Source organism: Periophthalmus magnuspinnatus, chromosome 21 (assembly GCF_009829125.3).
Source record: "Periophthalmus magnuspinnatus isolate fPerMag1 chromosome 21, fPerMag1.2.pri, whole genome shotgun sequence".
NCBI classification, from domain to species: domain Eukaryota; kingdom Metazoa; phylum Chordata; class Actinopteri; order Gobiiformes; family Gobiidae; genus Periophthalmus; species Periophthalmus magnuspinnatus.
The window spans coordinates 11750388-11777094 of NC_047146.1; the positions used below are offsets into that span (position 1 = coordinate 11750388).

General features: G+C 41.3%; 2 protein-coding genes across 7 annotated transcripts; one reads left to right on the forward strand and one right to left on the reverse strand.

Moving 5' to 3' along the window:
* Window positions 1-3145: 3145 nt before the first annotated feature.
* On the forward strand, window positions 3146-20301 carry ppp1r9ala (protein phosphatase 1 regulatory subunit 9A-like A). 6 transcript variants are annotated; one of them, XM_055230444.1, is made up of 20 exons: window positions 3146-3315; window positions 3770-5518; window positions 12962-13094; window positions 13167-13287; window positions 13402-13506; window positions 14103-14226; window positions 14606-14761; window positions 14858-14911; window positions 15059-15288; window positions 15470-15566; window positions 15648-15744; window positions 15867-16018; window positions 16354-16639; window positions 16726-16783; window positions 16950-17024; window positions 17098-17299; window positions 17761-17805; window positions 18551-18667; window positions 19131-19319; window positions 19447-20301. In XM_055230444.1, exons 2-20 carry the CDS (start codon window positions 3905-3907, stop codon window positions 19600-19602), a joined length of 4011 nt encoding a protein of 1336 aa, XP_055086419.1. In that variant the 5' UTR covers window positions 3146-3315; window positions 3770-3904; the 3' UTR covers window positions 19603-20301. The 6 variants fall into 6 exon arrangements, with proteins under 6 accessions (XP_055086419.1, XP_055086421.1, XP_055086418.1 ...); XM_055230443.1 differs by having other exon boundaries at window positions 3181-3315; window positions 15648-15756; XM_055230446.1 differs by lacking the exon at window positions 17761-17805.
* Window positions 20302-23257: 2956 nt separating this feature from the next.
* pdk1 (pyruvate dehydrogenase kinase, isozyme 1) lies at window positions 23258-26703 on the reverse strand. The gene is made up of 11 exons (XM_033986757.2): window positions 26042-26703; window positions 25651-25792; window positions 25511-25582; window positions 25264-25448; window positions 25090-25185; window positions 24927-25004; window positions 24766-24842; window positions 24602-24700; window positions 24409-24519; window positions 24211-24324; window positions 23258-23889 (listed from the first exon to the last, which is right to left on the reverse strand). The coding sequence occupies exons 1-11, from the start codon at window positions 26148-26150 to the stop codon at window positions 23749-23751; spliced, it is 1224 nt and encodes a 407-aa protein (XP_033842648.1). The 5' UTR covers window positions 26151-26703; the 3' UTR covers window positions 23258-23748.
* Between the last annotated feature and the right edge of the window lie 4 nt (window positions 26704-26707).

Consider the following 26707-nt stretch of genomic DNA (forward strand, 5'->3'; position numbering starts at 1 on the left):
TCCAATGCTTGCAGCACAAACTGGAAGGCACGGGCCTTGTTAACATAAGAGACTAATGATGGGCGGCTCCTGTCTGTTTTGTGTTTGTGAAAGACATTAGTGTCAAGTCAGCTCCATTCAAGATTTATGTGCTGCTGATGTGGATGGAGCGCAGAGTGTTACTGGTGACACATGCCACCAGTCTTTCACAAATTAACCTTCACACCAGGGTTAGTTGGATTTCAGGTGGCATTCTAAGGTCAGGTAACGCATAAACTGATTTTGTAGTGGCGTTGCATAAATATTACATAATGATTGGCCTTGTTTGTTACTTTCTCTTTTGAGTATTTATCTCTTTATCTCTTCCCATTATCCCGGTAGGAGCTATTATCTAAAAGAGACTGAAAATGGTCGAAAGTATCTTTAAAAACACCCACATATCATTATGTTACAAGCAATTCAGCAATACATCTTAAGGATTTTGATGGACCTATGGCAACTTAATACAAATACACACACAAGAAGGATCAATAAATAAAGAGCCTAAATAAAAGCTGTCCCACACAAAGTCTGTGGTCATGCTTTCGTCATGTAGCCTACAGTTCATATTTTCCCATGTGTTCTTAATCAATTTAGGAGTAGCTTTCCTATTAGCTGTGCTTAATTATGAATGACGCTTGGTGGAGGAGCAGAGTGACAGGCTGTGAGGGGTTTAAATGTACTGACGGATCACTGCTCAATGCGGCAGATTGAAGATGGTTGTGGTTAAATATTATCTTTTATCTCTGTAAAACTGTGTCAGTGTTAAGGTGTTGTATAATGGTTTGTGTTATGGCCCTGAAAATGGTCTAATAAGAAGAGGGTCATTGGTCTCTGTTACCTTGGCAACAAACTGCCTGGGAGATGTAATCTTAGCGGTGTAGTTACAGAATGCCTCTTGTCAATACTACCTCTGCACAGCCTTTGTCTCTTTTTATTATATATACACTTAAAATTAGGTTTTATTATCAATCAAAATGAATTGCATTGCTTTATGTGCAAACTATTGACAAAACAGTGTATAATCATTTTAATAAATGTATTTAGTGCATTACATGAAGTTAAGATATAGGCTAATATAAAATAAACATACATCATAAATGCAGTATATATTGTTTCAGTGTGTAAATTACATTGCTTGATAAATGTACGTCAGTTATTTACTATATAATTTAGGCTATGATTTTAGAGTTGATTGAATCATGGGCTGTTGCAGTGTTTGGCCACAGGATGGCAGCAAATATATGTATTTTTAAGCAGATAATTTAACAAAAGCTGTAGGTCTATAAAATAATACTGAGAAAACTCTGCTCTTCTGGTTTTGGCAAATAAAAATACATGTTATGTGCAAAGTTAGCTCTTAACCATAAAGATAAAATGAACTATATGAATTAATAATGCCCAGACATTATTCTTATTCTGTAGTTTGACTCCTCTGTACTTTTCTGTAGTTACTTGCTTGTTTGTTGTCCCTTCTCTGTGCCCTTCTATGTCTTTCTCTAAGTGTGATGCAAAGTTTAACTCAGGCCGAGGCATGCACAATACAAAGCCCAAATTCCTGTAAAGCTGCATACCACCCGCTCACAACGGTAACAAAGCAATACAAAACAAAGTGAGAGCCTCTACTTGTCTAATACTTCACATACTTAATCACTGGCCTAGTGCTACACCTGTGACTAGGAATTCAACTCCCACCATATATATTACACATATAACTTACTACCACTGCTGCTAGTTTTATTTGATATCTGCTTTGCTGCTGGCAATCAAGTATGACATTATCATTCAATTGTTAGATTTTGGTTTCCACAGTGATGTCTTTCTGTAGACCTGATCCTTGACTACTTAAATTGTACTGACTTGCTCAAATTTACATTACTCAGAATTTGAATTAAAAAATGCCAAGGCTATAACTGTTTAGAAATCTCAAACAACTAATAAACACCATTACTATAGCAACCACTGGACTGACTGTGGCATACCCTGCTGCTCCTGAAGAGCCCCTCTGCCCCTCTGCCCCTCTGCCCCTCTGTCTATATGGTTTGTCACACAGTTGCTAAGAGTTGATCCTGGATGCTAAAAAACACACATTTGCAATTGTAATATATACACACTTATTTTTTATGTGGATAAATATGTTTCTGTTGCTAGTGGCACAATGTCTCATATTCCTAAATGTGTAGGCCTATGTATAGCCTATGAAACTTGTAATTGTATACTAAGGACTATAGAGACCTATTAAATAGTTTTAGCCTAATTTTTCACATTACATGTCAGACGTCCCATTGGGGATTCATTTGGGAATACAGGGCAGATAACTCCAAAGGAAATGCCTAAGACCTGGACCTTTTCCAAACAGATTTCAACTTCAAAATGTACACCGCTTTGAATCAGTGAATTTGTCTTGGTAGCAAACATAGGTCTATTTGTTTTCTATAGCATAGGCCTACATATAACATTGCACTGTCTTCAATGGAAATTGGGCAAAATGTCACATTTGTAAATAGTTCACCATCTGCTAGCAAGATGGTTCATTTATTAATCAGTATTAAAATTATGCCACTATTTAAGACAAACCAGAATACATAAATGGTATAGCTACTGGTTATGTTGAGTAACAGCAATAGGCTGGTCTAAATTGTTGTTGTAAAGGACTTATGTCATGTATATTACAGCCTGTATTTTCTGAGCCTGTGGCTTTAGGGTGCCTGGGATAATACACTACAGTTTTCTGGCCACCTTTGGCTACTGCTCTTGAAAAGAACACGTTGTTAGGTGACATATTGCAAGATAATCTTACACTGGAAGTTTTTTTGTAATCCTGTAAGTTTGATTTGAACTTTGATTTGTTTTCACAGCCTGAGAGGCCTTTTGCCAGTGTTTTGCTGTAGGTGCACTGTCTGGTCCTGTAAGCCTTTCCCACGCCACTCTCCTTCTGCCCCTCGTGTATCCTTGTACAGACCCCATGGTGCAGACAGACATTACACTAGTGCCCCGGCTGAGGGCTCATAGTACAGGGAGACACGGGGGGGGGGAGGTGGTGGGAGGGGTGCAGTCCTGGAATGTGCGCGCGCTCCCGGCTCCCTCTGTTCCTGCTTGTGCGCGCGCAGCCCGGGACAGGTCTGGAGCGCGAGAGGAGGAGGAGGAGGAGGAGGAGGAGGAGGAGGAGGAGGAGGAGGAACACTGGAGCAGAGAATGATGGCGGTGAACAAGAAGAAGCGACAAGTTTGATACCGCGAAACGGACACTTTGAAGAGAGTGTTTCGACCGTGTGGATTTAAATAAAGCAACCACGAGGTGAGAGATCTGCAAAGTGCTGTGTGGTTAGATAGAAGTCTGTCCTGCTCGACGCATTTCCAATGTCTCACGCTTCAAAGTGCCACAATGAATTGTTCAGAGAAAGATCAGCACAAGTTCGACTCCTGCGGTGAACTGTGTGACTGGATTCAGTCGCTGTACAAACAGCATGTCTGTGTTTTAGTGAAAGGATTATCAAAGTAACTAAACTTAAAGTGTACCTCTGTGCTCGCTAAGTACTAAAGTAACCATGCTAGCAAACTTTACATCTATTCGGCCTTAACCAGGAGACACTGGGCTAATAAAAGTGCAGCATAAACTCTTTCAGATTGATCTTATATGGTGACTGTGCGCATGTCAAAAGCTGATTACGCTCGATCGTGTCTTTTTGTAGAGTTTAATGTGATCCTTAGGCCCACATTTACCAACATATTTTACGGCTTTCTTTCCTCAGATGGCCTCGCTGTTTGTGTGTTATCGACCCACATTGCTTCAAAGAAGCGCCACTGAAGCCACGGCGCCGTTTGCATAAAGTAGCAAAAGGATAAAGTCCATCAACAACCAACCAGCTTTTTCAACCCGGGGTACAATGATTAAAGCTGAAAACAAAGGAAGCGACAGATCTCTGAGGAGTGCGTCTCCTCACAGAAATGCATACAAGTCCGACTTTCACGCCATTAAATGCTCCTTTGATGGACCCAAATGTGAAACCACCTCCAAATCATATGCAAATGGCTCCAGTGACACCCGGGAGGACTCCAGGGGGAGGCCTTTCGGGACCCGGGTGAACAAGATAAAAAACATATTCCTGCAAATGGATGGGCAGCAGCAGGAAAGCCAAGATGCGAAAGCTCCTTTGAAGTCAGATGTGTCCCCACCAAAGCTGCCTTTTCCAACCAATGCACATAGATTAAACTTCAACAACGCCACAAGCCCCGAATCACTGAACTCAGATAAAACACCCAAGGGGGAGGATGTTGAGATTGATAAAGTGGCACTGGCGGAGAAGTTTTCAGTCACCAGAAAACTCTTTGAAAGAGGCCTCAAAGAGCAGCCTGTGTCAGAGAAGCAGTCCCCAACCAGAGTTGTGAGCCGCTTGTCTCTCGGTAGTTCTTCAGAAGAATCGAAAAGCACAAGAAGAGCGTCAGGATCATTTGAGACTACTGCTAAATCAGAACCAACCACTACAACAAAATCTAGACAAGATGAGAACACTGATGGAGAGAAGAAGCACACATCCAGAGTATCTCTCAATGCGGGGCCCATGTCGAAAAGACTGGAAAATTACATGACTGAAAATGATGCGGAAGAAAACACTAAAGAGACCAAAAAGGAAGGAGTATCACCCACTAAGCACAGCACTAGTGAGTACTTGGTGCCTGCCTCTCCCGTAAGAGAAAGCTTTCACCGAAACTCAGCATCTAAAGAGCCTACTTCGCCCACAGCATATACTACTAACAAAAGTTCAATCCAGGTAACAGTTTCCTCTAGTTCAAGTCACAAACCAACTTCACCGGAGCCCACTAGCCCCAAAAGCCCTGGGTACAAGCATTTGGCATCATCTGGTGGAGGTTCTACCAGGACAGATGCAGGGGGAATTCAGACCAATGACAGGAACAAATATTTTGAAGGCAACAAGTCAAATGACAGTGTGGCTTTGGAGTCTAAGGGTGGGAGCATGGTTCGGGCAGAACTTGTGGTAGTACAAAACGAGTCTTCAGAGAGTGAGGACAACGATGAAGAGGACGAAACAAACGTATTTCATGAGGAGAAAATTGAAAGCCCCAAAGCATCGTCACAAGTTTTGAATCAAACTTTTACACCAGAAAAACAGGTTTCTAGTCATGGACATCGCGCTACTGAGAGACCAATCGCAAAAGAGACTCATAGTTTAGATGAAAGTATAAAGCATAATGATAATTGTGAGGAAGACGAAGGAGTGGAGGAGGAGAGCGAGCTGGAGGAGCAGGTGAGTGTGGACAGAGCATCTCCGGTATATGGTATTGAGAATGCAGCTTTTGTGGATGATCGGGACGTTGACCAGGTTCTGAGGGAAGAGGAGGAGGATGAAGAGCAAGACGAAGATGAGGAAGAGCCACTGTATGAGGAGGACTATGACGATTGTTATGAAACGGTTGGACTGTCTGAGGAGGAAGACCCACCCCCAAAGAGGAAGATTAAGTTCTCCACGGACCCCATCTTGGTATGTATTCTGTCTTGTTTACATCCCAGTAATTGGTGCTTGGCTCAAATGGGACAGGCAGGCAGCAGATCATTATAAACCACAGTGAATCAGCAGAGGTGTTTCCTGCAGAGACGTAAGCTGAGAATTAGGGCCTTCAGGAGGCTAGAGGCTGAAGAACTTGTCCAATCTGATGTTAGGTTTGTCTCAGAGCGAGCCAGGAGACAGGAGGAAGGAACCCATGGGGGGCAGAACTGTTGTTGGGGATATTTTGGGAGGTTTTGTTGACATAAGGGCTGGCTGCTGGAGCTTGGACACAAGTGTGAATGAGAGGCCAAGATATTCAATACTGTACTGATGGGAAATGACTGAGTCAGTGGGTATTTTAGCAGCTTAAGAGTTACATGTGATTCATAAGGGACTTTTTACTAACATGAGGAATTTAAGGAGTTGTTTAGCCATGTGTCTGTATACTCCATTAGTTGTCCACGTATTATCCATAGCAAAAGAAAAATTCAATTCTGAATTGAATAGAATTTTTCTTTTGCTATTTAGTCATGTGGTTTAATCCTTGCTGATCACTCAGTTTAATACCTTGTATTTTATGATGGTCTTTTATGCCTCAAGCATTTTAAAATGGCAAAAAATGAAAATAATAATAATATGTGTATAATAATATATGATTATTTTCATCACTATTCATTTTCAGTTAAAGGTGTACTATGTAACTTTTCTGGTGGAGGGGATGCCATTTGCTTGTCTTTATGGAGATTTTTTTTGCCTTACCTCGAATGTTTCACAGTATGACATTAAACAGCTTTTTTCATGGAGACAAGCAAGTGAGGCCACAATGATAAGTTACAGGTCAGATCTATGGAGAGATGACCCATTTCAAAGTAAGAATGCTATCTACTCCGGTCTTTTTTTAGCTGAGTTTAACTGAATAAATGTAAGATAGTTATTTTGATTTGGCATAGGATTAATCCAGGGCTCTATTTACCCGGGTTTAGGACTAGTAGAGAAAAGTACATGAATTAACTCTTTTGTTGTTTATTTCTGTTTGATAGTACTGGTGTTTTATCACATGGCCTTTTACCATTGTGTGTTCCAGTGTGATAGTCACAAAGACAATATGTTCCATCACTCATTTTACAGTGGCTATATCTAATCATCATTTGACAAACATGACTTGAACAAATCACTCCAGTCCATTCCTCTCAGTCCTCATGTTTATCCAGGCTTCAAAATGCTCTGTTATCTCTGGCTTGTTCTCAGTCTGTCCTGGCCATCATGGCAGGGGGTCCTGGGAGAGGGGACCAGAAGCTGACCTGGAGTGCTCACAAACAACAGTAGTCTGCACCCAAACTGTAGTGACAGATATAGTGTTTTTACAGTGCAACAATGAGTTAGAATCTCCGCTGCAGTTTTGTCAGTTTGCTGTTGACCAAAGGCGGTACTCCTAGTGTGGACTCTCTGTGATCTTGTGGTTATTTCACAATAAGTAAAGTAAACATTACATCAACATAGAGGCGCATAATGTAAATAATGACACATGTCTGATGTCTGACAAAAAGTATGACACAAAAAGACTATACTTACTACTGCCCCGGGTCATTGGTTATTTCATACATAAAATCCAATAACAATCCATAGACTAACCATACTGACGTACAGTCTCTGTTTTCCACAGGACTATTTTCCAGTAGAGTCTGTATGCCGGTGAAGCACTTTTATTTTTAGTATGTCCAAAACTGGGACAAATGCACAGTATGTAATAGATAAGTGGCAAGTGTGCTGCTTTTGTGTTTGCATTATGGTGAATGTACACAGCAGATGGAAATATGTGACAGCTGTGGATATGTGTCATACCACAGGGTCAAAGATCTGTCGCTTGAAAGTCCTGTTCATTTAATAAGTTAAAGGGCTTTTCCGTGCTGTGGTTTCACTCTTCAGTCTTCGTCCTGATGACTAATGGAGGAAGTGATTTATGCTCCTACCTTACAACAGGATTTAGGCCTCTACGTAACCTGAGTGTTTTTGATAGAGGAGCTGAGCTGTGGAGAAGAAAGCATCTCTTTGTGTCTGAAATGGACTAGAGGAACAGAGTCATACCTGAATGATCTGAGCTGAGGCCCTCTTCCACTGCAGCATTCAACAAGCTGTGGATTTCTGCAGTCAAACGCAGTTATACTAAAGACATTACACAATCGGCATATAATGTTGCAGCCAACTCCGTGTCCTGCCTCAGCCAACAGTTGTGTTGATATTGCACCATGTCTGAAAATGATCACATTTTCTTGTGGAGTGGAAATGGGTTTCTCTGTTGCTGCTAATCACCTGTTGCATTTCTTTTGTTTGGGCAAGTTCTTACTTGGAGAAAGTTTCAACATAAATGTTCTTTTGTGTGTCCTGAGCTGGGTAACCACTGCAGACCTCAGCAGACACAGCTCTTGGTTAATTTTGTCTGAACAGTATCTGGGAGTTTTGGCTCTTCATGTTGTAATAATTGTAAGGATTCAAAGTCTTAAAACTTACAGTCTGTACCAGAGATAAGCCCAGATTTCTCTTTGGTCAGTCTGTCTCAGTGCTTGCTTTCCCATAGAGCCACAGTTGGCATCTATGGATTTGACATTTGGCCGCTTCAGACCCAGTAGCTTTTATTCCATTTTTAGGTCAAACTTACACAATATATATGCTGTGCTGTGTCTCTGAGAATAGCATAACATTAAACTCATATTTGCAGCCAGCCTGTATGATGGTGTTGTGCTTTCCATTTCCTATCTGCAGTGGGTCTTCTGCTGGCCTCAGGAATGTGGGCCACAGCGCTCCACCCTTCTCCACCCGATACAAAGACCCCGAGTGTGGGCTCAGACACCTGGTCTGTGGGCACTGGGCACTGGGCTGAATGCTAATGCCCTGCTCTGTGCCCTTAAGGAACTTGGCACTGGACAAGTGCTAATGGTTAGCGCCTCAAACACATCATTTTGTGATTACAGCCACACTCATACTAGCTGTGTGTTTTTAATATAAACTTTAAGCCAATGTTTCAGGACAAAAGTGGGCTATGTGGGCCATTTATAAACAAACCTGTTCTACCTGTTTATCTTAGCACTCCTTTGGAAACATGACTCCATTATGGCAGGCGGCCACACTCCACCTCTTCCTGCTCTAGTTCATAGTTAAATACTTCAGGCTACAAAGGAAAATGGGAAAATAGCATTGTGTGATTGTAAACACTTATACTGTTACTTAAAAGGCCATCCAGAAAATTTAGAGCTATGCCTTGTTTCTTCTTCCTAATGTCTAATCCATGTGTAGGTGCACCTGGAGCACACTTTGAGTTTGACTTTTGTAGCTCCCCTTAAACCAGTGGTCAGGCCTCACACTGGCGTTCCTCTGGTTGGCTTCTCACTGTTGCTGACTCAGTTCCCACATGTTTTTTTTCTTTCTTGAGCAATGAGAGAAGAGGGTCTGGGCGTGTGTGATGTTACTGGCCCTCTGCAGCTAGAGAACAGGTGAAGTCCCCAGTGTCTAGCCCAGGAGCAGAAGAGAAATTAAAATGGCATTTTAAAAGGCTCATATTGCACTATTATCTAATCTGTGTTATAATGTTGTGTCCACATCAAAACATACCTGGAGTTGCATTTTGTTTCCTAACAACAGAACACAGAAACCCTGCATATCTAGCCTTTTGAGTTCTCTCAAATGAAAAATACACCTTGTGATGTCCTGTGGTAATACAGGAAGTGCTCCACTGTGTTTTTAAACTCCCTACACCTTCAGTAGGATTATTTGGATTATTTCAGCCCCAGAATTGCCAGTCTCTACTGAACAAAAGGTAAAAGGTAGCTGTTAACATGTGTCAATGAAACAAAACACAACTCCCTCTAACATAGCTTAAAGCTCACAAGAGTCTGTGTAATACAGGACCTTTAAATAATTTCATCCGATTATACAACTTTTTGACACTTTTTTGGTTTCAGGTTGAATTGAATTGAAGACATAAGTTCACACTGTGGGCTCAGAGTTTATGGAAACATTTGCAAATGGAAAGAGTACATAAAATAGCGTCTTCCCTTCCTTCTCGTGTGCGACTGGTTGGAGCAGTGTCTGACATGCAGCTGTGCGTCTTTGTGCTCAACAGTGAAGCCAGAGGAGTGTTTGCTGTGTTAGCCCGTGTCGGGGGTAACAGGGTGCGCTGTGTACAGGGCCCTGCGGAGTAAAGACCTCATAAAGAGAGCCAGTTCTGTGTGTGTGTCTTCTCTTGAGGACACTAGTTGAGTGATTGGGTTTCGGTCAAGAACGGGACATTGTTTGAAAAGGACCTAGGCTTCCATGGCAACGGGAGAAGTCAGTGCAAGCTAATTGAGCCAACTGCCGCCACTCTGATGATGCAGCGTGGCCCTATTTTTCTATTAGCCTATATTTCAGCCCTTAATTACTCCAGCCTCCAAAGTCTGCACTAGAAAAGCTTGTTTAATGGAATATCCGCTCTAGTTCTGCAAGTCTAATTTTAACTCTTTTAATGGGTTGCGCATTCAAGTGCAAGAGTTATAGTTTTGTACATTCATTCTCTGATTAAAGCAGTTCCCAACAGATTGATTTGTATTATAAGCAGTCAATTGTGGTTGGAGCACATAAAAAAAATGGCCTTGGAGATATTTTTAGAGAATTTAAGTTAAAAGTAAACTATAAACGTATACAATTTTTTTTTTCTTTATAATTAAATGTTTTCACAATTTGGAATCGGACCAAAAGCAAAATAACAAAAAAGGTACCATTTACAGGAAAACACTTTAACACATTTAGAGAGTTGCAGACATATACAAACTAAAATGACCCACTGCTCAGTCGTTGCTTTGCCCTTCCCATTTAAATCCTCTAACATCCTTCTGCACACCACACTTTCGGTCATCCTCTTTTCAGTATGGAGTTCTCAACAATTTCAAAATAAGCAACTTTATACAAGATCATTCATCTAATCAATTGGAAGATTGGAACAATTGCAAAAATCATATCCCTTTTCTTTTTTAAAGCCACAGTATGACTTTTTAGTAAAACAAATAAACCAAAAAAGTGTTTTTTAGTGTTAAAAGTGTTCTTTTAGGTTTTGGTTATTGCACTGAAAAATGTAGAAAAACATTTCTTGTTACTGTGAGCAGTAACAAAACTGACTCTTATTTGGCCTGGAGAAGGAAACCTTTCCTGTTTGTTTATATGGAAATGTTGTTCTTTTGCCTATAATCGTCCACAGTATAGGATAAAACCTACCTCCGTGGCAAAAGTATCTAAGTTTGGTTTCTTTTCTCAAGTATTATTGACCTGTTTAAAATGTGCTCTGTGAACTGAATGCGAATCTTAATACAGAAATAGCTAATCTAATCCTAATCAGGCTTTAACGATATGTCTCTAAAATCATTGAGCCCCTGAGTATTTACTGATGGTGCGGTTTGACTTGGCTTTGTTGTCTAAGGGTGGGATCTGCCTGAGGGTTACTGATGACTGGGTATATTTCTCTGTACATTATAAATGGCACAGGGCTTGGATGCAGTACCAGAAGTTGTAGTAGAACATAAAAAGGGTGGAGAGTTGTGGGTAGGGGGAGGATAGAGGCCCCTTGAAAAGCATTCCTCTCTTCACCGCAAGTGTGTGTAATCCACAGGATTTAATCTTCTTTCATCTGTCTTCACAAAAATGAACTATTGATTGAATTAAGATTTAGTAACATATAGTGAGGAAAATGGAGGAAAAGTAAGGCATGCAATAAATATGAGATATATTGTTTATATAAGGCTGTTCAGTTGGCACAAAGATGAAGTTCAAAAGGACATTGTTGTGGGTGATACTGCAAGACTTAACATGGGACCTGAGACTGGGGTGTGAAAAACTTTACTTGACTACATCACAGCACTTCCTCACACTTTATGGCACAATCTCTCCCCTGTGATAGTGGTGGAGAGTTAATGATTTTGTGAGATTAAGTCAGTGATGTCTAAGCAGGGGTCTATGGACAGACTATTCTCAGGATCATCTTTGTAATAAGGTTTTAATCCACTGAGGGAGCTAACATCTATAATCCACTTCTCATCATTATGTCTCCATAGGCATCTTTTAAAGTAGCACTGTGTAACTTTCTTGGTGGTGGAGGCTCCGCCACCTGCTGTTTGTCTCCAAGGAGATGTTATTGCTTGCTTCCACAGCAAGGGATTAAGATGACCTTGAATTATTCAATTACATGTGCTTTTGTAGCTAAAAATATAGGGTCACCACTCCGCAGATCTGACCTGTAACTTGTCTCTATGGAAATAGATGAGTTTAATGTCATTCTGTTGGACATTCTAAACCTCAGTGGCACCTGTTAGTGGACTGTCCATCTGAAAACACAGTGCAATGTTTTCTATTGTGCAAGCTTACATTAGCTGGTGATTTATCTTATATATCGGTCAGTTGTGGTGTTAAACATAGTTATATTATCATTTCATAACCCCATAGGTTGGGGGGAAATAGGACTTTTAATTATAATTTAAGCACAATTTCTTTAAATGGGCTTAGTGTGTTGAGTGAATCTATATATTGTTATTCATTTAGTTGCATTTTGCACTACATTACTTAATAGGAAATTGCAGGTTACCTTGCTGCAGGTTCATATTTTCAGGGACGCTGATTCACACAGAGCCTGCTGCTAATCTAGACTAAACACGGCACAAACCCCACACTGTTAGTTCATTTTCTCAAGTGAGCCTCAGCAGATGGCCATCTCCAATCCTTTTGCTGCACAACATTGTAGCTTGTTTCCGGGGGTGTTTTTATGTGGATTATGTGAACCATTCAGCCCCATGGTATCAGTGCTATTAGCTAAATTACACAGAGTTTAATTTGCCTGTAAAGGTCCTGTCTCTGTAAGTTGGTGAGATAAGATAAAGTTTTAGGTTAGTTCATATTTAATGCATTCTATATATAAAAAAACAAAAAAAACAAAAAAAACAAAACAATGGTCCGTACTCCATTCACTGCAGCTGTGTCCTAGTTTCTGCCCTGTTCACACTCGGCTACATTACGCCTGTGCACTTCATAATTCGCACCACAAATCAACCTATCACATTCAAGCACTGCTCTGCATGTCAGCCAGCTCATAAATGTCGTAAAATGTATGTGTAGTCGATCAACAGTTCATAAATTCCTTTAGTTTTGTTACCATGTTTATTTATTTTTATTTTTTTATCCAACACACTTGTCAGACATTTAGCTCCATTTAGAACTTTTAAAAGCCATTTAGAAAGGCTCTGTTAAAATAAAATACTTAATAAAAAAAATGTAAATGTTTTAAATACATGTTGAAAAACACATTTTCTATGATTGTAACATTATTGCAATAATCTTTATTTTGACTGATATTGTCATACCACGATCATTTAAAAATATTTTGTGTCCCCTTTGCTGTGCTAACCAAATTTGTTCGCCTAGGTCTTCAGCACCTTCTCCAATGAAGAATATGACCGGCGCAATGACGACGTGGACCCAGTGGCAGCTTCAGCAGAGTACGAGCTGGAAAAGAGAGTGGAGAAGATGGAAGTTTTTCCTGTGGAGATTGAAAAGGGCAAGTGAAGACCCTGTATTTAAATGTTTCATGTGACCAGTGCCTTTAACTATTCCTCTTTCCTACCTCCAGGAGACAATGGCCTGGGCATCAGCATTATCGGAATGGGAGTGGGTGCGGACCAGGGTCTCGAGAAGCTCGGCATCTTTGTCAAAACTATAACAGAACAAGGAGCAGCAGAGAAAGATGGACGGTGAGCTGTACTGATTACAGAAAAAAAGATTATAGCATTTTCCACATCTTTCATATTACCAGATTTATGTTTTATTTATTTATTTATTTACTGTCTTGACTTTTGACTGTACAGGATACAGGTAAATGACCAAATTGTGGAAGTGGATGGGATCAGTCTGGTGGGAGTGACCCAGCTGTTTGCTGCCACTGTCCTGAAGAACACCAAAGGCTCTGTGAGGTAGAGCAGCTCGGTTATGGAAAAATATAATGATGAATATGTATTTATGCTTAAAATTACAGGAACAAACTGATGAAATGCAAATAAGATACATATAGCACAAAATAGACAGTTATGAACTCATTCTACAAGTAGAAAGCTCCAACCCACGGGCAACATTTTCATTCACAGAAACACAGAATAGTGCACAGAAGATTGCACTTTAGAGGTAGAGTAGTTATATTTTAATTTTGAAATCATTGGTTGTAGTAGTGTAGCTTTTTCATTACAAAATTTGATTAAACATACAGCCCTACTGTGAGGTTCATCCAAATAGTCATATATTTCTGTTCTGTTGTGAGTCATGTTGACACGTCTCAAATAGAAATGGGTAGCTTATGTTAATTATTAGTCAAAGGCAAATGATAGATGTAGCACACAGCATTGTGTATATTTGCATTTCCTCCTTGCATGAGTTTGTTGGCACACAATGTTGTGTGCTGTTGTAAAAAAAAAACAAGGATATTAATTACACAGGGAGTTAGAACTTTAACATGCTTTTATTGCATGTTTTATCATAGAAAATCTACATATAGTCTTTTCACTTGAACAAACAGGTTTCTGATTGGTCGGGAGAAGCCAGGGACTCAGAGTGAAGTGGCCCGTCTCATCAGCGAGACACTGGAACAGGAGAAGAACCAGCAGCATCTGGATGACGCCTATGACCATTCCACAGAGGAGGTGGGTCAGGAGGACAGGAACTACAAGAGAAACATGTACACACGAACTGGATATTTGGCCTGAATAAATTCTTTCACTAGAAATCAATCATTGACAAATGGCTATTGTTTATTTTCTTATCATGCTCTGATCTCTGTACACAATGTTGTTGATATTTCAACATTGGAACACTGTACAAATGTCAACTATGCAGTGGTGTGTATTTTAGCATTTAGTAAATTTCCTACAGTCACTTGTATCAGTATTCTTCCCAAAGTTTGATGCAGAATATTGATTGCTGTGCTCTGGAGCTGTGAATAGTGCCACTGGGCGTGACACATTCCTGGAACAGTAGGCAGCACTGCTCGGGATGGGATGCTAAAGTCTGCTCATATTTCAGGAGGAGCGCTACGAGGACGAGGCCATGGATGACAGGATTCTGAGCTCTAACTTCTCTCCTGGACGCAATGTAGAAGTGTATGAGCTACCCCATTCAGAAGCTTTGTTCATGCCAACCAACATGGACAGCTCCCAGATGGCCTTCAGATACAAAGAGGTAGCATTTAATACACCAATGGAGTTTTAATAGTTTTACCATTTCAATTTTATAAACACAGCTAAACTGCCTGTTACAATATTTTGTTTCACTTAGCTTCAACTTAAACACAGCATTGCAGTTGAAGAAATAAATCAACTTAAGGAAAAGGTATGTTAATGCAATTATTATTAATAATTGTTGGTTAAGTACAGTTATTAAACTTTGGACATGGCTATAGGTGTTTTTGTTGTAAATGGATGTTTGTAATACTTTTTTGCTGTTGAACTTTTAATTGAATGTGTCTTGTTTCTGTAGCTAAGGATTTCAGAAGAGGACAAATCCCTGTATGAAGCCAGGGAAACGGCACTGGAGCAAAAACTGGAGGAGAACAATGAAAAGATTCTGAAGGTGGAGAGTTTCTGGCTGGAAGCGCAGGCTCTGTGTAAAACTGTTAACGAACAATTATCCGAAACACAGGCCCAGTACGAGACGCTGGACAAGAAATACAACAAAGCCAAAAAGCTGCTCAAAGACTACCAGCAAAAGTAAGTCCACTACGACAGCACTACGACAGCACTACGACAGCACTACGACAGCACTACGACAGCACTACGACAGCACTACGACAGCACTGTAGTCGCTATTGGATGTCACTGCTACGTTTGCATACACAGTGTCCAATCGTTATGAAGCTGTTTGCAATTCAAATCACTTCTACCTTCACAGAGAGATTGACTTTGTGAAGAAGGAAGAGGACCTTAAAAAAAGTCTTGAGGAGAAAGACAAGTGGTACAAGGAGCAACTAGACAGTTTGCAGAAAAGGGTACGCCACCCTCTTAAACAAATGCTTATTCACAGCAAATCTGTGGAAAGTCTAGATTTGGACTTCTCCTGTTTGGTGCAGATAGCGGCTCTGGAGTCCGGGGGGAGCTTACAGTCGCCGGAAGAGGAGAGACTAGAGCCTGTTGTCAGCAGCCCACAGATCGATGATTCACTGACAGGTATTGGGACAGGTACATTTAATTAGAGCAAAGTACATGTCTGGAGCCTCCCATGGGGACCATAAAGCTAGTGAATGATTCAATCAGAGCCGCATTTTTATCTCTACTGTTGTTTTGTTCAGAGAGGGACTGGGCAGAGCTTGTGCCTGAGACGGAGCTCTTGGACACGAGTGCACACAGAGCTAAAGGCCTGCTCGCCCTGAAAGCCAAACGGCAACCTCCATCACGCAGCAAACTGAAGGAAAGCCTGGTCATAGTCTCACCGCAGCCTCAGGTCAGACATGTGCATATATACTGTAGAATCTATTCACCAAGTAGTCACTGACAACAGTAAAATCCTTTGGTGTTATTGGACAGCAGAGGCAAAGAATTTGATTATAAGCAATAAAACCTTTAGTAAGTTAACAAAAAGGCAGCCAGAAGTACTAAACATAAGACATAAAATCTATGTCATCTGATTCCTTTTTCTATCCATTTATAATTTTACTTGAAGTACTATACACTGTATATGACAGGATGGCAGGAAACATACAAACTTTTTACATTATTTAAACTGTGGTTTATCTCTAGTAGATTAGGGGGCAGCAAATGACTTTATATTTCGTACAGGAAGCTGAAGATTTCAATGAGGAGGAGCAGGAGATCGCCAGGAGGAGGAGGTCGTGGCAGGAGAGCTTGTCCCTGCCAGTGCCTGTGTGTTACACAAATGCACAGAGAGAAGACCCAGAGCACTCCAAAGAGCAGGCCCAGATGTCCAGCAGCCCGTCCCTGTCGCCATCACAGGGGGACAGCATTGAGAGCTGTGGGAGCCCCTCTCCTGTCAAGGACACGTCTCCAGGATTCATGAGAAACCCCAAGAAGAAAGAGTCAAAGGGAAAAACAAAGGGCTCCAAAGGTAAACATACACACATATCATAAGAACATTAAAGTTCAATTTGATTGTTTTTCCAAGTATTTTGTTTTTGGGGGTTTTGTCAACAGAGGAGTTGAATGAGCCAGTAGCAGCAGGAAAACACAAAAGGCGCTTTCCTGATTTTGGGTAAATTAAACCTTTGTTATTTCTCTTTATTTATTTAAACTGTTGAAACCTTAAAAACATTAATTCAAATATTTAATATTGACTTGGCATATAATACTACTTTTATTACGCTACACCAATTTGAAAAAACTGGTAGACATTTTTTACTTTAATTTTATGAAAACAGAGGCTTACGAAAGTCAGGGGGCAAAGGGAAAAAGCAGCAAGACAAAGAAGCCATGAGAGCATCTCTGGACAGCAGGTACAAAAAGAACTGTACGCTGTACATTTAGTTTACAGAAGACCTCCGTATTGATCCTTCTATTGTTTTGCAGGGGTTCAGCTGAGCTGCTGGAGGAGTCTGGAGGAAACCTGTCCCCAGCAGAGTCCATGACGTCCGTCCCAACCTGTATGCCCTTCTCCTGGTTCGGAGACAAAGACCGTGACCGAGAGAGAGACCCATCCTGCTCCAGCAACAGCCTGCCCTATGTGGCGACAGAGACTAGCAGCGAGCAGAGCCAGGAGCGCAAGACCAAGGTAACCATAGCTCCCATTAGACACACTTTATAAAGGACACCTGTCCAGGCAGCTCCAAATCACAATTATTTATCGAGTCCAATTAGACGTACATGCAGTAATAATGCTGCTTTCGAGCTACTGTACATTATACCTTGTAACCAAAGGGAAAAACAGCCCAGCACAGTCCAAACGAATGTCTGTTTCCTGTTTGCAACACGTGACCAGTTTGCCAAATAACATAGACACAAAGACAGTAACTGGACCCATATGCTACAGTTGGCCCACGGCAAAGGCTTTAGTTCCTTTGCAAATAGTGGCACATGAAAAGCAGCCGGTGACACGCCTGGCTGGGTGTCACACAGGCTGTGGTGGTCCTGGTATTTCCACCACTTTGGCCTAATGACTCAAGTAAGGATTACACAAAGTGGTCCTGCTCCTGGACTTTAACAATGTGACTGAATCCTGTTTCCCTCAAACAGACAAATCTCTCCTGGTCCTCTATATTCAGTCGCTCATTAGATGTGGTACAGTATCAACTTTTGTATTTCTCACCAATGTCACAGTAGAGCTTTACTACTCTCCTCTAACAGTTGTAGTACGTGAAGTATAATTCTCACCATTGTGCACTCTTTGAATCAGTTGTTTCTTGGGTATGTGGTTGTGTTGCTGACAATAAACTAAACGTAAGCTAATTGTAACTGTATACTGCTGCACAAGCTATGTAGACAAAGAGTCAATCTGAAACACACATCTGGTAGTTATTAGTTTATATTTTTTATTTTGATAAAATTAATGTATTTTCCGGGAATCCTCTGGAGCGTCATATCCACCAATGTGTAAAATGTAAATTGTTATCAACACTAAATTTCTCCACTAAGTTCCTCATTTAAAAAAAAAGCTAAGTGCAGAAAATGAAATCTTTGGACATTAGCTGGTGCAACAAACAACAAATACCAAGAAGATCCTTGTTTAATGATAAATTAACAGTCCTCCTAGAAGTTGTTAATAATTTAAACATTACCCCATACCTCTGTGCTTTTTCACTAGTACCAGTAGTGCTTTAGATTAGGGCTTGTAGTGTGGGTGTTAGAGCTTCTGCATGTTCACGTGTGTTTGGGTAAGTCAGTCCTGTTAGCACCACATGTGTCAGAATACATTTTAACAAGAAGTTATAATACAAGTTTTTCACTGTAGTGCTTCCCTTTCCCTCCCCAGTGAAGTACTGATGTGCTGTTTCAGTAAATGCGTTCCTTGTCTCACTTGTTTCAGAGTTTGTCAGTTATAGATGACTGTAACCCAGGCAGCCCCAGTTCAGACAACTCTGGGTTAGTGGCTGAACCCAATCTGACTGGGCGCTCTCACACTCTAATCTTCTCTTCCAGCGAGGTGAGTGCTCTCCTGCTGCCCAGGCTCAAAGGGATGTTCTGAGGCATGGTCTGAGCTTCTCTTTTCACTGTGCTTCTAAATGAGAGGCGTTCAAGACAAGTGCATGTGTGTCGTCTGTTTCTCCTCTCAGCTTTGAGGCTTTAGGCTTTGTGAGAATGGTCAGCTGGAACTTCCTTTTATCTTTTATATGACTTGACTAAAACAAGGGTCTGTTCAGTGCTGTTTTGCATCTGATGTGGCGTTGAATGTACAAAGAGCGTGACTTGTTGCTCAGCTAGGAATGCACGAACTTGTATACCTGTACACTGGATTTACACTGCAATTATCCAACTTTATAGATGTTTTTTGTTTAGGCAAAAGTATTTGGTTTGCAAACAGGCTGAGACATATCACAGGCACCTCCTGTGTAAAACGTCTGATGGCTGCTTCTTGACTTCTCATGCTGTTTGTTTTGCCTTTGCAGACATTGGACGATGAGCCTGTGTCCACAGGGAAAGAGTACCAGTGGCAGACCCGGCCTGTGCCCGAGTGGACCACTCAGCAGGTGTGCCACTGGTTAATGGGACTCAACATGGACCAGTACACACCTGAGTTTACTGCCAAAGGAGTGGATGGCCAGCAGCTGCTGCACTTAGACAGCGACAAGTTAAAGGTACTTATTCTGCTGTTTATTATGTTTCAGTAAAAGGTTCTCAAATTATTACTTACTTGAGATATAGGGCTTTGCCTTGTTAACAAAGGCATTCAAACTACAATGTATTTTAAATCCTGTGTTTCAGGCCCTTGGTGTGTTGAGTCAGAATGACCGGTCAACGATCAAAAAGAAGCTGAAGGAAATGCGTAAGGCGCAGGAGAAGCAGGAGAAGCAGAGGGAAAAGAAGAAGGAGGGCCGGCGTAGTGGGAGAGTACCCATCGGCACAGACTCTGTGTGCTGAGGTCCACACACAGGGCTGTTTATGTCAGTGTTTACGTCTACCACACCACTGGTCACTGCACTGGTCCCTCCACTCTTTTTCACAAAATCTTTTAACAAACTTAAAGGACTATATTTTTTAACAAAATCAGAAATGCGTGTATGAGACCAAAAGGTTTTTCCCACTATAAAGCTACAAGCTTCTAATCTACATGTCTTCAGTGGAAATGTAGTTGTGACAGTCAAATGTATACTGCTTTTTATATTTTGTCATAGTATAACTTGCATCTTTTACAACCATTTTATTGTACAGATAAAGCACTATATTTGTCTTTAAGCTGCGGGGGATGACAAGGTTGGAATGTATAAATATGTTTTATACATGTGCCTATAACTGCATTGTTTTTTACCTAAAGGCCATTGTTTTATTGTATCAGAGATTTTCTACTAAGTAGAATAGAGTGGCCATCTTTTGTCCAATCTTAAGACAACAAACTGGCAAGTGACGTGATTTTCTTTGGTCATTGGGTTGTGTATTAACAGGTGTCGTGTGCTAGTGCCCTGGACACAGACTTGACTGCACAGTGTGAGGCCAAACTATGAAATGTTTTTCTCTACAAAGAGCAAGAGCTACAGGAGGGGAAGGCCATTGGCAGGTCTTCACAAACACTTGGTACATATACCATCAATAAACTATTTTGAACAAATTCACTCTTAACAATTGTTTTGTCTCTCATTTTGAAAATTGGTTCAAATTTAATTTAGTTCATGTTTTCCAACCCTGATTTTAATTGAGACCTATAGTTAAGTCTTGCATTGAAAACTACAAATGACATGATTACCCTGTAAAACAAATGTGCAGATTTCTGACATTTCCAAGGAATTAGATGTAGCAAAGCTTAGTATAGACCAGTGTTTCTCAAACTGTATACAACTGGTGGGACGCAAAGTACAGTTCGCAGTTCTGTTTAATTAGTTAATTGTTAACCTCCTTAGTTACTTCTAGTTAAGAACTATTCAGGCCATGCTGTAGTCCCATTGTAGACTTGGTTTACTCAAGAGAGGCAGGTTTATTGTGTTGCCCAAGGACACAATGAGAATATGCATTCTTGGCATGAAAGGTTTGAGATTCACTGACTTAGATGGTATCCATCCATCCATTTTATTCTGCTTATCCGGGGCCCGGTCGCGGGGCAGCAGACCAAGCAGGGACTACCAGATTTCCCTCCACCAAACACGTCTTTCAGCTCCTCCGGTGGGACCCCCAGGCGTTCCCAAGCCACCTGAGGGACATAGTCCCTCCAAGGTTTCCTGAGTCTTCCCTAGGGCCTCCTTCCAGTGGGACACACCCAGAACATCTCCCCAGCGAGGCGTCCAGGGACATCCGGAACAGATGCCTGAGCCACCTCAGCTGGCTTCTCTCGATGTGGAGGAGCAGCAGCTCTACTCCAAACTCCTCCGTATGGTCGAGCTCCTCACCCTATCTCTGAGGGAGCACCCAGCCACCCTATAGATGAAACTCATTTCTGCCGCTTGTATCCACAATCTTGTCCTGTTGGTCATTACCCAAAGCTCATGACCATAGGTCAGGGTAGGAACATAGATTGACCGGTAAATCAAGAGCTTTGCCTTTCGACTGAGCTCCTTTACCACAACAGTCTGATACAGCGACTGCATCACTGGATGTTGCACCTATCCGCCTGTCAATCCCACGCTCCATCCTTCCCTCACTCTAGATACTTGAACTCCTCCACTTGAGGCAAGAATTCACCACTCACCCGGGGGGGCTAGCCACGTTTTTCTGGTCAAGAACCATGGCCTCGGATTTGGAGGAGCTGATTCTCATCCCAGCCACTTCAAACTTGGCATCAAACTGCCTGCAGGTCCTGGCTCGAACAAGGACAACATCTGCAAACAGTAGAGATGAGATCCAGTGGTTCCCAAACCGGACCCCCTCCAGCCCCTGGCTGCGCCTAGAAATTTTCTCCATAAATAGAATGAACAGAACCGGTGACAAAGGGCAACCCTGGCGGAGTCCAACATGCACCGGGAACAGGTCTGACTTACTGCCAGAAATGCGAACACCAGCTCCTGCTCCAGCCATACAGGGACCGCACAGCTCTTAGCAAAGGGCCGTATTCCCGGAGCACCCCACAAAGGACACCACGAAGGACACAGTTCCTTCGTGCCTTCTCCAAATCCACAAAACATATGTGGACCGCCACGAGATGTTGCAGAGACATGCCAGCCAAGACAGCCCCATAACATCCAGAGTCTTAAGGTATTCGGGATGGATCTCGTCCACCCCCGGAGCCTTGCCACCGAAGAGCTTGCCAACCAGCTAGGTGACTTTAGCCAGGGTGATGAAGGGTCTGCCTCTGGGTCCCCAGTCTCTGCTGCTTTCTCAGAAAATGTGGTTGTGGGATTGAGGAGATCCTCAAAGTCTTCCTTCTACCGTCCGACAACACCCCCAGTCCAGGTCAGCAGCTCTCCACCCACACTGTAAACAGTGTTAGTGAAGCACTGCTGACGTTGGATGGTTTGCCAGAATCTTTTTGAGGCTGTCTGATAGTCTCCCCTCAAGGTCTCCCCGAACTCCTTCCAACCCTGAGTTTTTGCCACTCCGTGTCCACCATCGGGTTCGGGAGTGCACTGCAGACCTTGCCACCACAGCTACGAGCGGCTGCATCAACAATAGAGGTGGAGAACATGGCCCACTTGGAATCCATGTCCCCAGCCTCCCCCAGGATCTGAGAGAAGCTCCCAAAGAGGTGTGAGTTGAAAACCCCTCTGACAGAGGGCTCTGTTACCAACAGACCCTCACAGTACGCTTGGGCATGCCAGGTCTGTCGAGCTTCCTCCTGCGTCAGTGGATCCAATGCACCACCAGGTGGTGATCAAATGACAGCTGTGCCCCTCTCTTCATCCAAGTGTCCAAGACATGCGGTCAGAGGTCAAAGGAACTTCCTGAAGAGCTCAGAAATAGAATTGTGGCAAGGCACAGATCTGGCCAAGGTTCCAAAAAAAATTCTGCTGCACTTTAAGTTCCTAAGAGCACAGTGGCCTCATAATCCTTAAAGGTTCACCTTTCAACAAGACAATGACCCTAAGCACACAGCTAAGATGATGGAGTGGCTTCAGGACAACACCTGACTGTTCTTGAATGGCCCAGCCAGAGCCCTGACTTAAACCCAATTAAGCATCTCTGGAGAGACCTGAAAATGGCTGTCCACCAACTTTCACCATCCAACCTGACAGAACTGCATCTGCAAGGAGGAATGGCAGAGGATCCCCAAATCCAGTAGTGAAAAACGTATTGCATCATTCCGAAAAAGACTTATGGCTGTATTAGCTCAAAAGGACACTTTTGAGCTAATACACTACTAAATACTGAGCAAAGGGTCTGAATACTTATGGCCGTGTGATATTTCAGTTTTTCTTTTTTAATAAATCTGCAAATTTGAACAATTTTGTGTTTCTCTGTCAATATGGGGTGCTGTGTGTACATTAATGAGGAACAAAATTAACTTAAATGATTTTAGCAAATGGCTGCAATATAACAAAAAGTGAAAATTTAAGGGGTCTGAATACTTTCCATACCCACTATATTAACCCTACAGTACTATCTAATGTAATAGATTTATATAGCACTTTTAGACATTCAAGGATGCTGTACAAATGAACTTGGGAGTGTTTATTTTGAATACAACCATTCATATGACAGACAGGACATAATACTGTAATATGAGAGTGTAGCTCAGGTCCATACAGGTGGTGGTTGCGATAGACAGGACATGAATGCTGGAAATAAATAAGACATTCCTTTTGCTTTAACTCTAAGTAAAATATTTTGCAGCACAAGACATAGCTGACATAAAATTACAACTCCAACTACTAAAACAGAATGTATTATTTAGGTAACAGATAAAAACTGGCATAGGTATGTTATTGACCAAAACGAATTAATACATAGCTTTTAAATCTCTAAACACGATAGGTGTGCGTTAGATGTGAGGAACTTGAGGTGCAACCTGGTAGGCACCTTACTCCATTAAATAATATATTTTTACTACTGTAAATAGTCAAATATATCTTACTCATCTTTGTTCATTATCAGCCTCATAGCAGCAGGCTGCCCATTTAGCACTCACAACACTTTGGTTTGGCCCTAGAAACTCCGATAAGTAGTCATGTCCTTGGGCTCTTTGCTGGGAACGCACCAGTCGTCCGCCTCGTGGATGGTTTTGTAGTGTTTCCATGCAGACTTGTTGTACACTGGGAGTCTCTCTATTGACTCTGTGGACAATGCCTACAAGTACAATGACAAAAAGAATGGTTGAAAGTTTATAAATGTTTATACATGTGAAAGACAAGGAAACAAACCAATGTTGAACTGTTGAAAAGCCAAAAACAAAGTAGTATAAAGTCTTTTTCTCATGAAAATTCTGAGCAGCCCATTGATATTTAACAAAAATTCATGTTGAAATAACACTTTAGTTTTTTTTAAATATATAGTCATACTACGTAATAGATCAAAATAATAAGGAACCCAAATGTCAATAAACATATTGTACCAATGTGATCTTTAATATGAACACTCAAACCTCAAAACAAAAACTGATTTCCATACCCGTATGTAGATTATTGCATCTGTCCCAAATCCCTCCAAAGAATATAGCTTCAGGTCTCCTTGGAAATACCGAGCATAGAGCCGAGAAATGGGGAGACCATAGCCATAACCAGCCTAAGTGCAGAAAAAAGCATGAGCTAATAATGCATGAATCTTTTTAATAATGTGTGCATTCAATCAACAGTAATAAGCACTAACCAGAGGGGCAGCATGAGAGCGCTCTATATCGGGTTTGGGGGCAGTGGAGTATGTGTAGGTGAACAGTCTGTCAATCTTTCTCAGTGGGACACCTCCACCACGATCGCTCACCTGATTAATACAAAAACAAAATACTAAATCTGTTGTGTTCATTTAAAAATATAACTTAACCGGAGAGCAGACCCAATTTTACCTTTACTGTTAAGTCTTCTGTGCCCAGAGCAACATGTGCCTGGATTGGGGGGTACTCCATAGAATCCCCATATAACTCCATTGTGGCACGCATGGCATTCTGCAGAAGAAAAGATTTGGTCATTTTGAAGTCTAACAAAGCACTAATCATTTGAAAAATTTTACCTTGAAAAGTTCAAAGACCATGTGGTACAAATGAGAGGGAACATAAACCACCGTAATAGGTTTATCTTTTTCTTTTGCTGTACAAATAAAATGCATACCTTATTAAATAAAAAAACAAAACAAATATAACACAATATTAGGGTGTAAAGAAGTCTATTCACGATTAAATTCTTCCAGTATAAGGTCAGGAGAGTTCATGTAGTAGCGGTCACAGAGATTTCTTGCATTTTCAAAGGCATCTATGACAATGAGAAAGACATGCTGTAAAAATTCCACCTCAGAACATTTAAATTATTTGTAGAAACAAGAGAGATCTATTCTCACCCCTAATGACATCACTGACGTGACAGTGTGGATCAATACCCCCAATCTGTTTAGGGTGCGCTGGGTTCACCTTCACCTTACCACCAAATAGGAGTGCTGAAATATAACAACACAGAACTTTTTTTAGGCTAAATAGAAGTGGTAAATGGAAATTAAATACGGCTACTGACTCACTGTGCTGGTTTAGAAGCATTCTGATGGATATTCTACTCATATAGAAACGATCAAGGAAATACTGAACATTTTGGCTTACAACTGGATCCATGCCATAGGTGTCCTTGTACTCTACCACTCCCTGAGCCATGGTTGGAATGACGTCATTGTGTCGATTCCGGATCTTTATAACAGCATCTGTAAAACTGTGCAGTAAAATGGTAGTATAATGTATTCTGTTGTCTTTTGTTTATAGACAGAAACTCACTCATAGATGGTCTTTTCATCATCTGCATTCCTTTCTTTGAACTCAAGAATGTCCTGAAAACTCTGCATGTACCTGCACAATCATGCACAATTTGGTATGATGCACAGGTATAAAAAATATATATATAAATGTGTCCATACCAGCTCTGGACCAGTCGCACTGAGGGAGTCCGGAGTAAGTGGTCAGGCAGCAAATTGATTTCTTTCATTATGTTGGCCAACCTCACTGGCAGCTCTTGTCTGAGAAAGGCAAAGGAGGTTTTCTCACAAGCATTTTCTGATCCTGAAAAGTGTAAATAGAAAATCAGACGTTTACGTTACAGATAGATCAACACTGTAAGGCTGACATCTTTCAGATTTATAGGGTAAACATTAGATTATTATTACATCAAATAACAGCTAATTATAAGGTGTTTCATAACATAAAGAATCACAACCCTCACAATGTGAAAATATTATCAGTTACTACAGAGCAAAAATAAAATCATGAACAAAAAGATAAAAAGGAAAGGACTGCACATGCTTGTCTTACCAAAGTCCAGAAACTGCTTCATTGACAGAGGAGAAGGTGAGAATCTGGAATAAAAGTCTATATCCTTTGTTATGGCCACACTACTCCTCAGAAATCTAAGGATCCTCATTATGTTTGATTTGTCACAGATAAAACGATATCTAGGAAGATTTTAATACTTATTACAAACTGTCAACAACAAAAACAGTTCGTGGGTTGTAGTTAGCCAAGTTGTCATTAGCTTGATAGCTAGTTTTAATTGAGAACTGCGTAGCGTCAGTCGGTATGCTACCGTTCATTGATAAAGAGGCGTGAGGATTTCATAGTCACGGTCGTACTTAAATATATTTTAGATCTTCAGTTAGAGGGCAAGTTGGTCAAGCTTTCAAAATGTCATGGGTATAGCAGGTGTCCAGTTTACGATGGGCTTCTTTAAAGAGTAACAGTGTGGCCAAGAGAATTAAGTTACAGCTCAAGAGAGTTGCAGTCAACGCTTCCGCTCCGTGCTCAGGAAAACCAGAGCAGGCAGAAACAACAGGTTTTTAAACGCCAAGACATACAAACGACTACAGTAAAACTCGGTAGTTATAAAATAATCGTAAAGTAACGTGGAAAGCTGTACAGTAAAACTGGTGGCTGGTGCCCGGTGGATTTATCCAATCACGCCTCTCCTTTGTAGCTACGAAG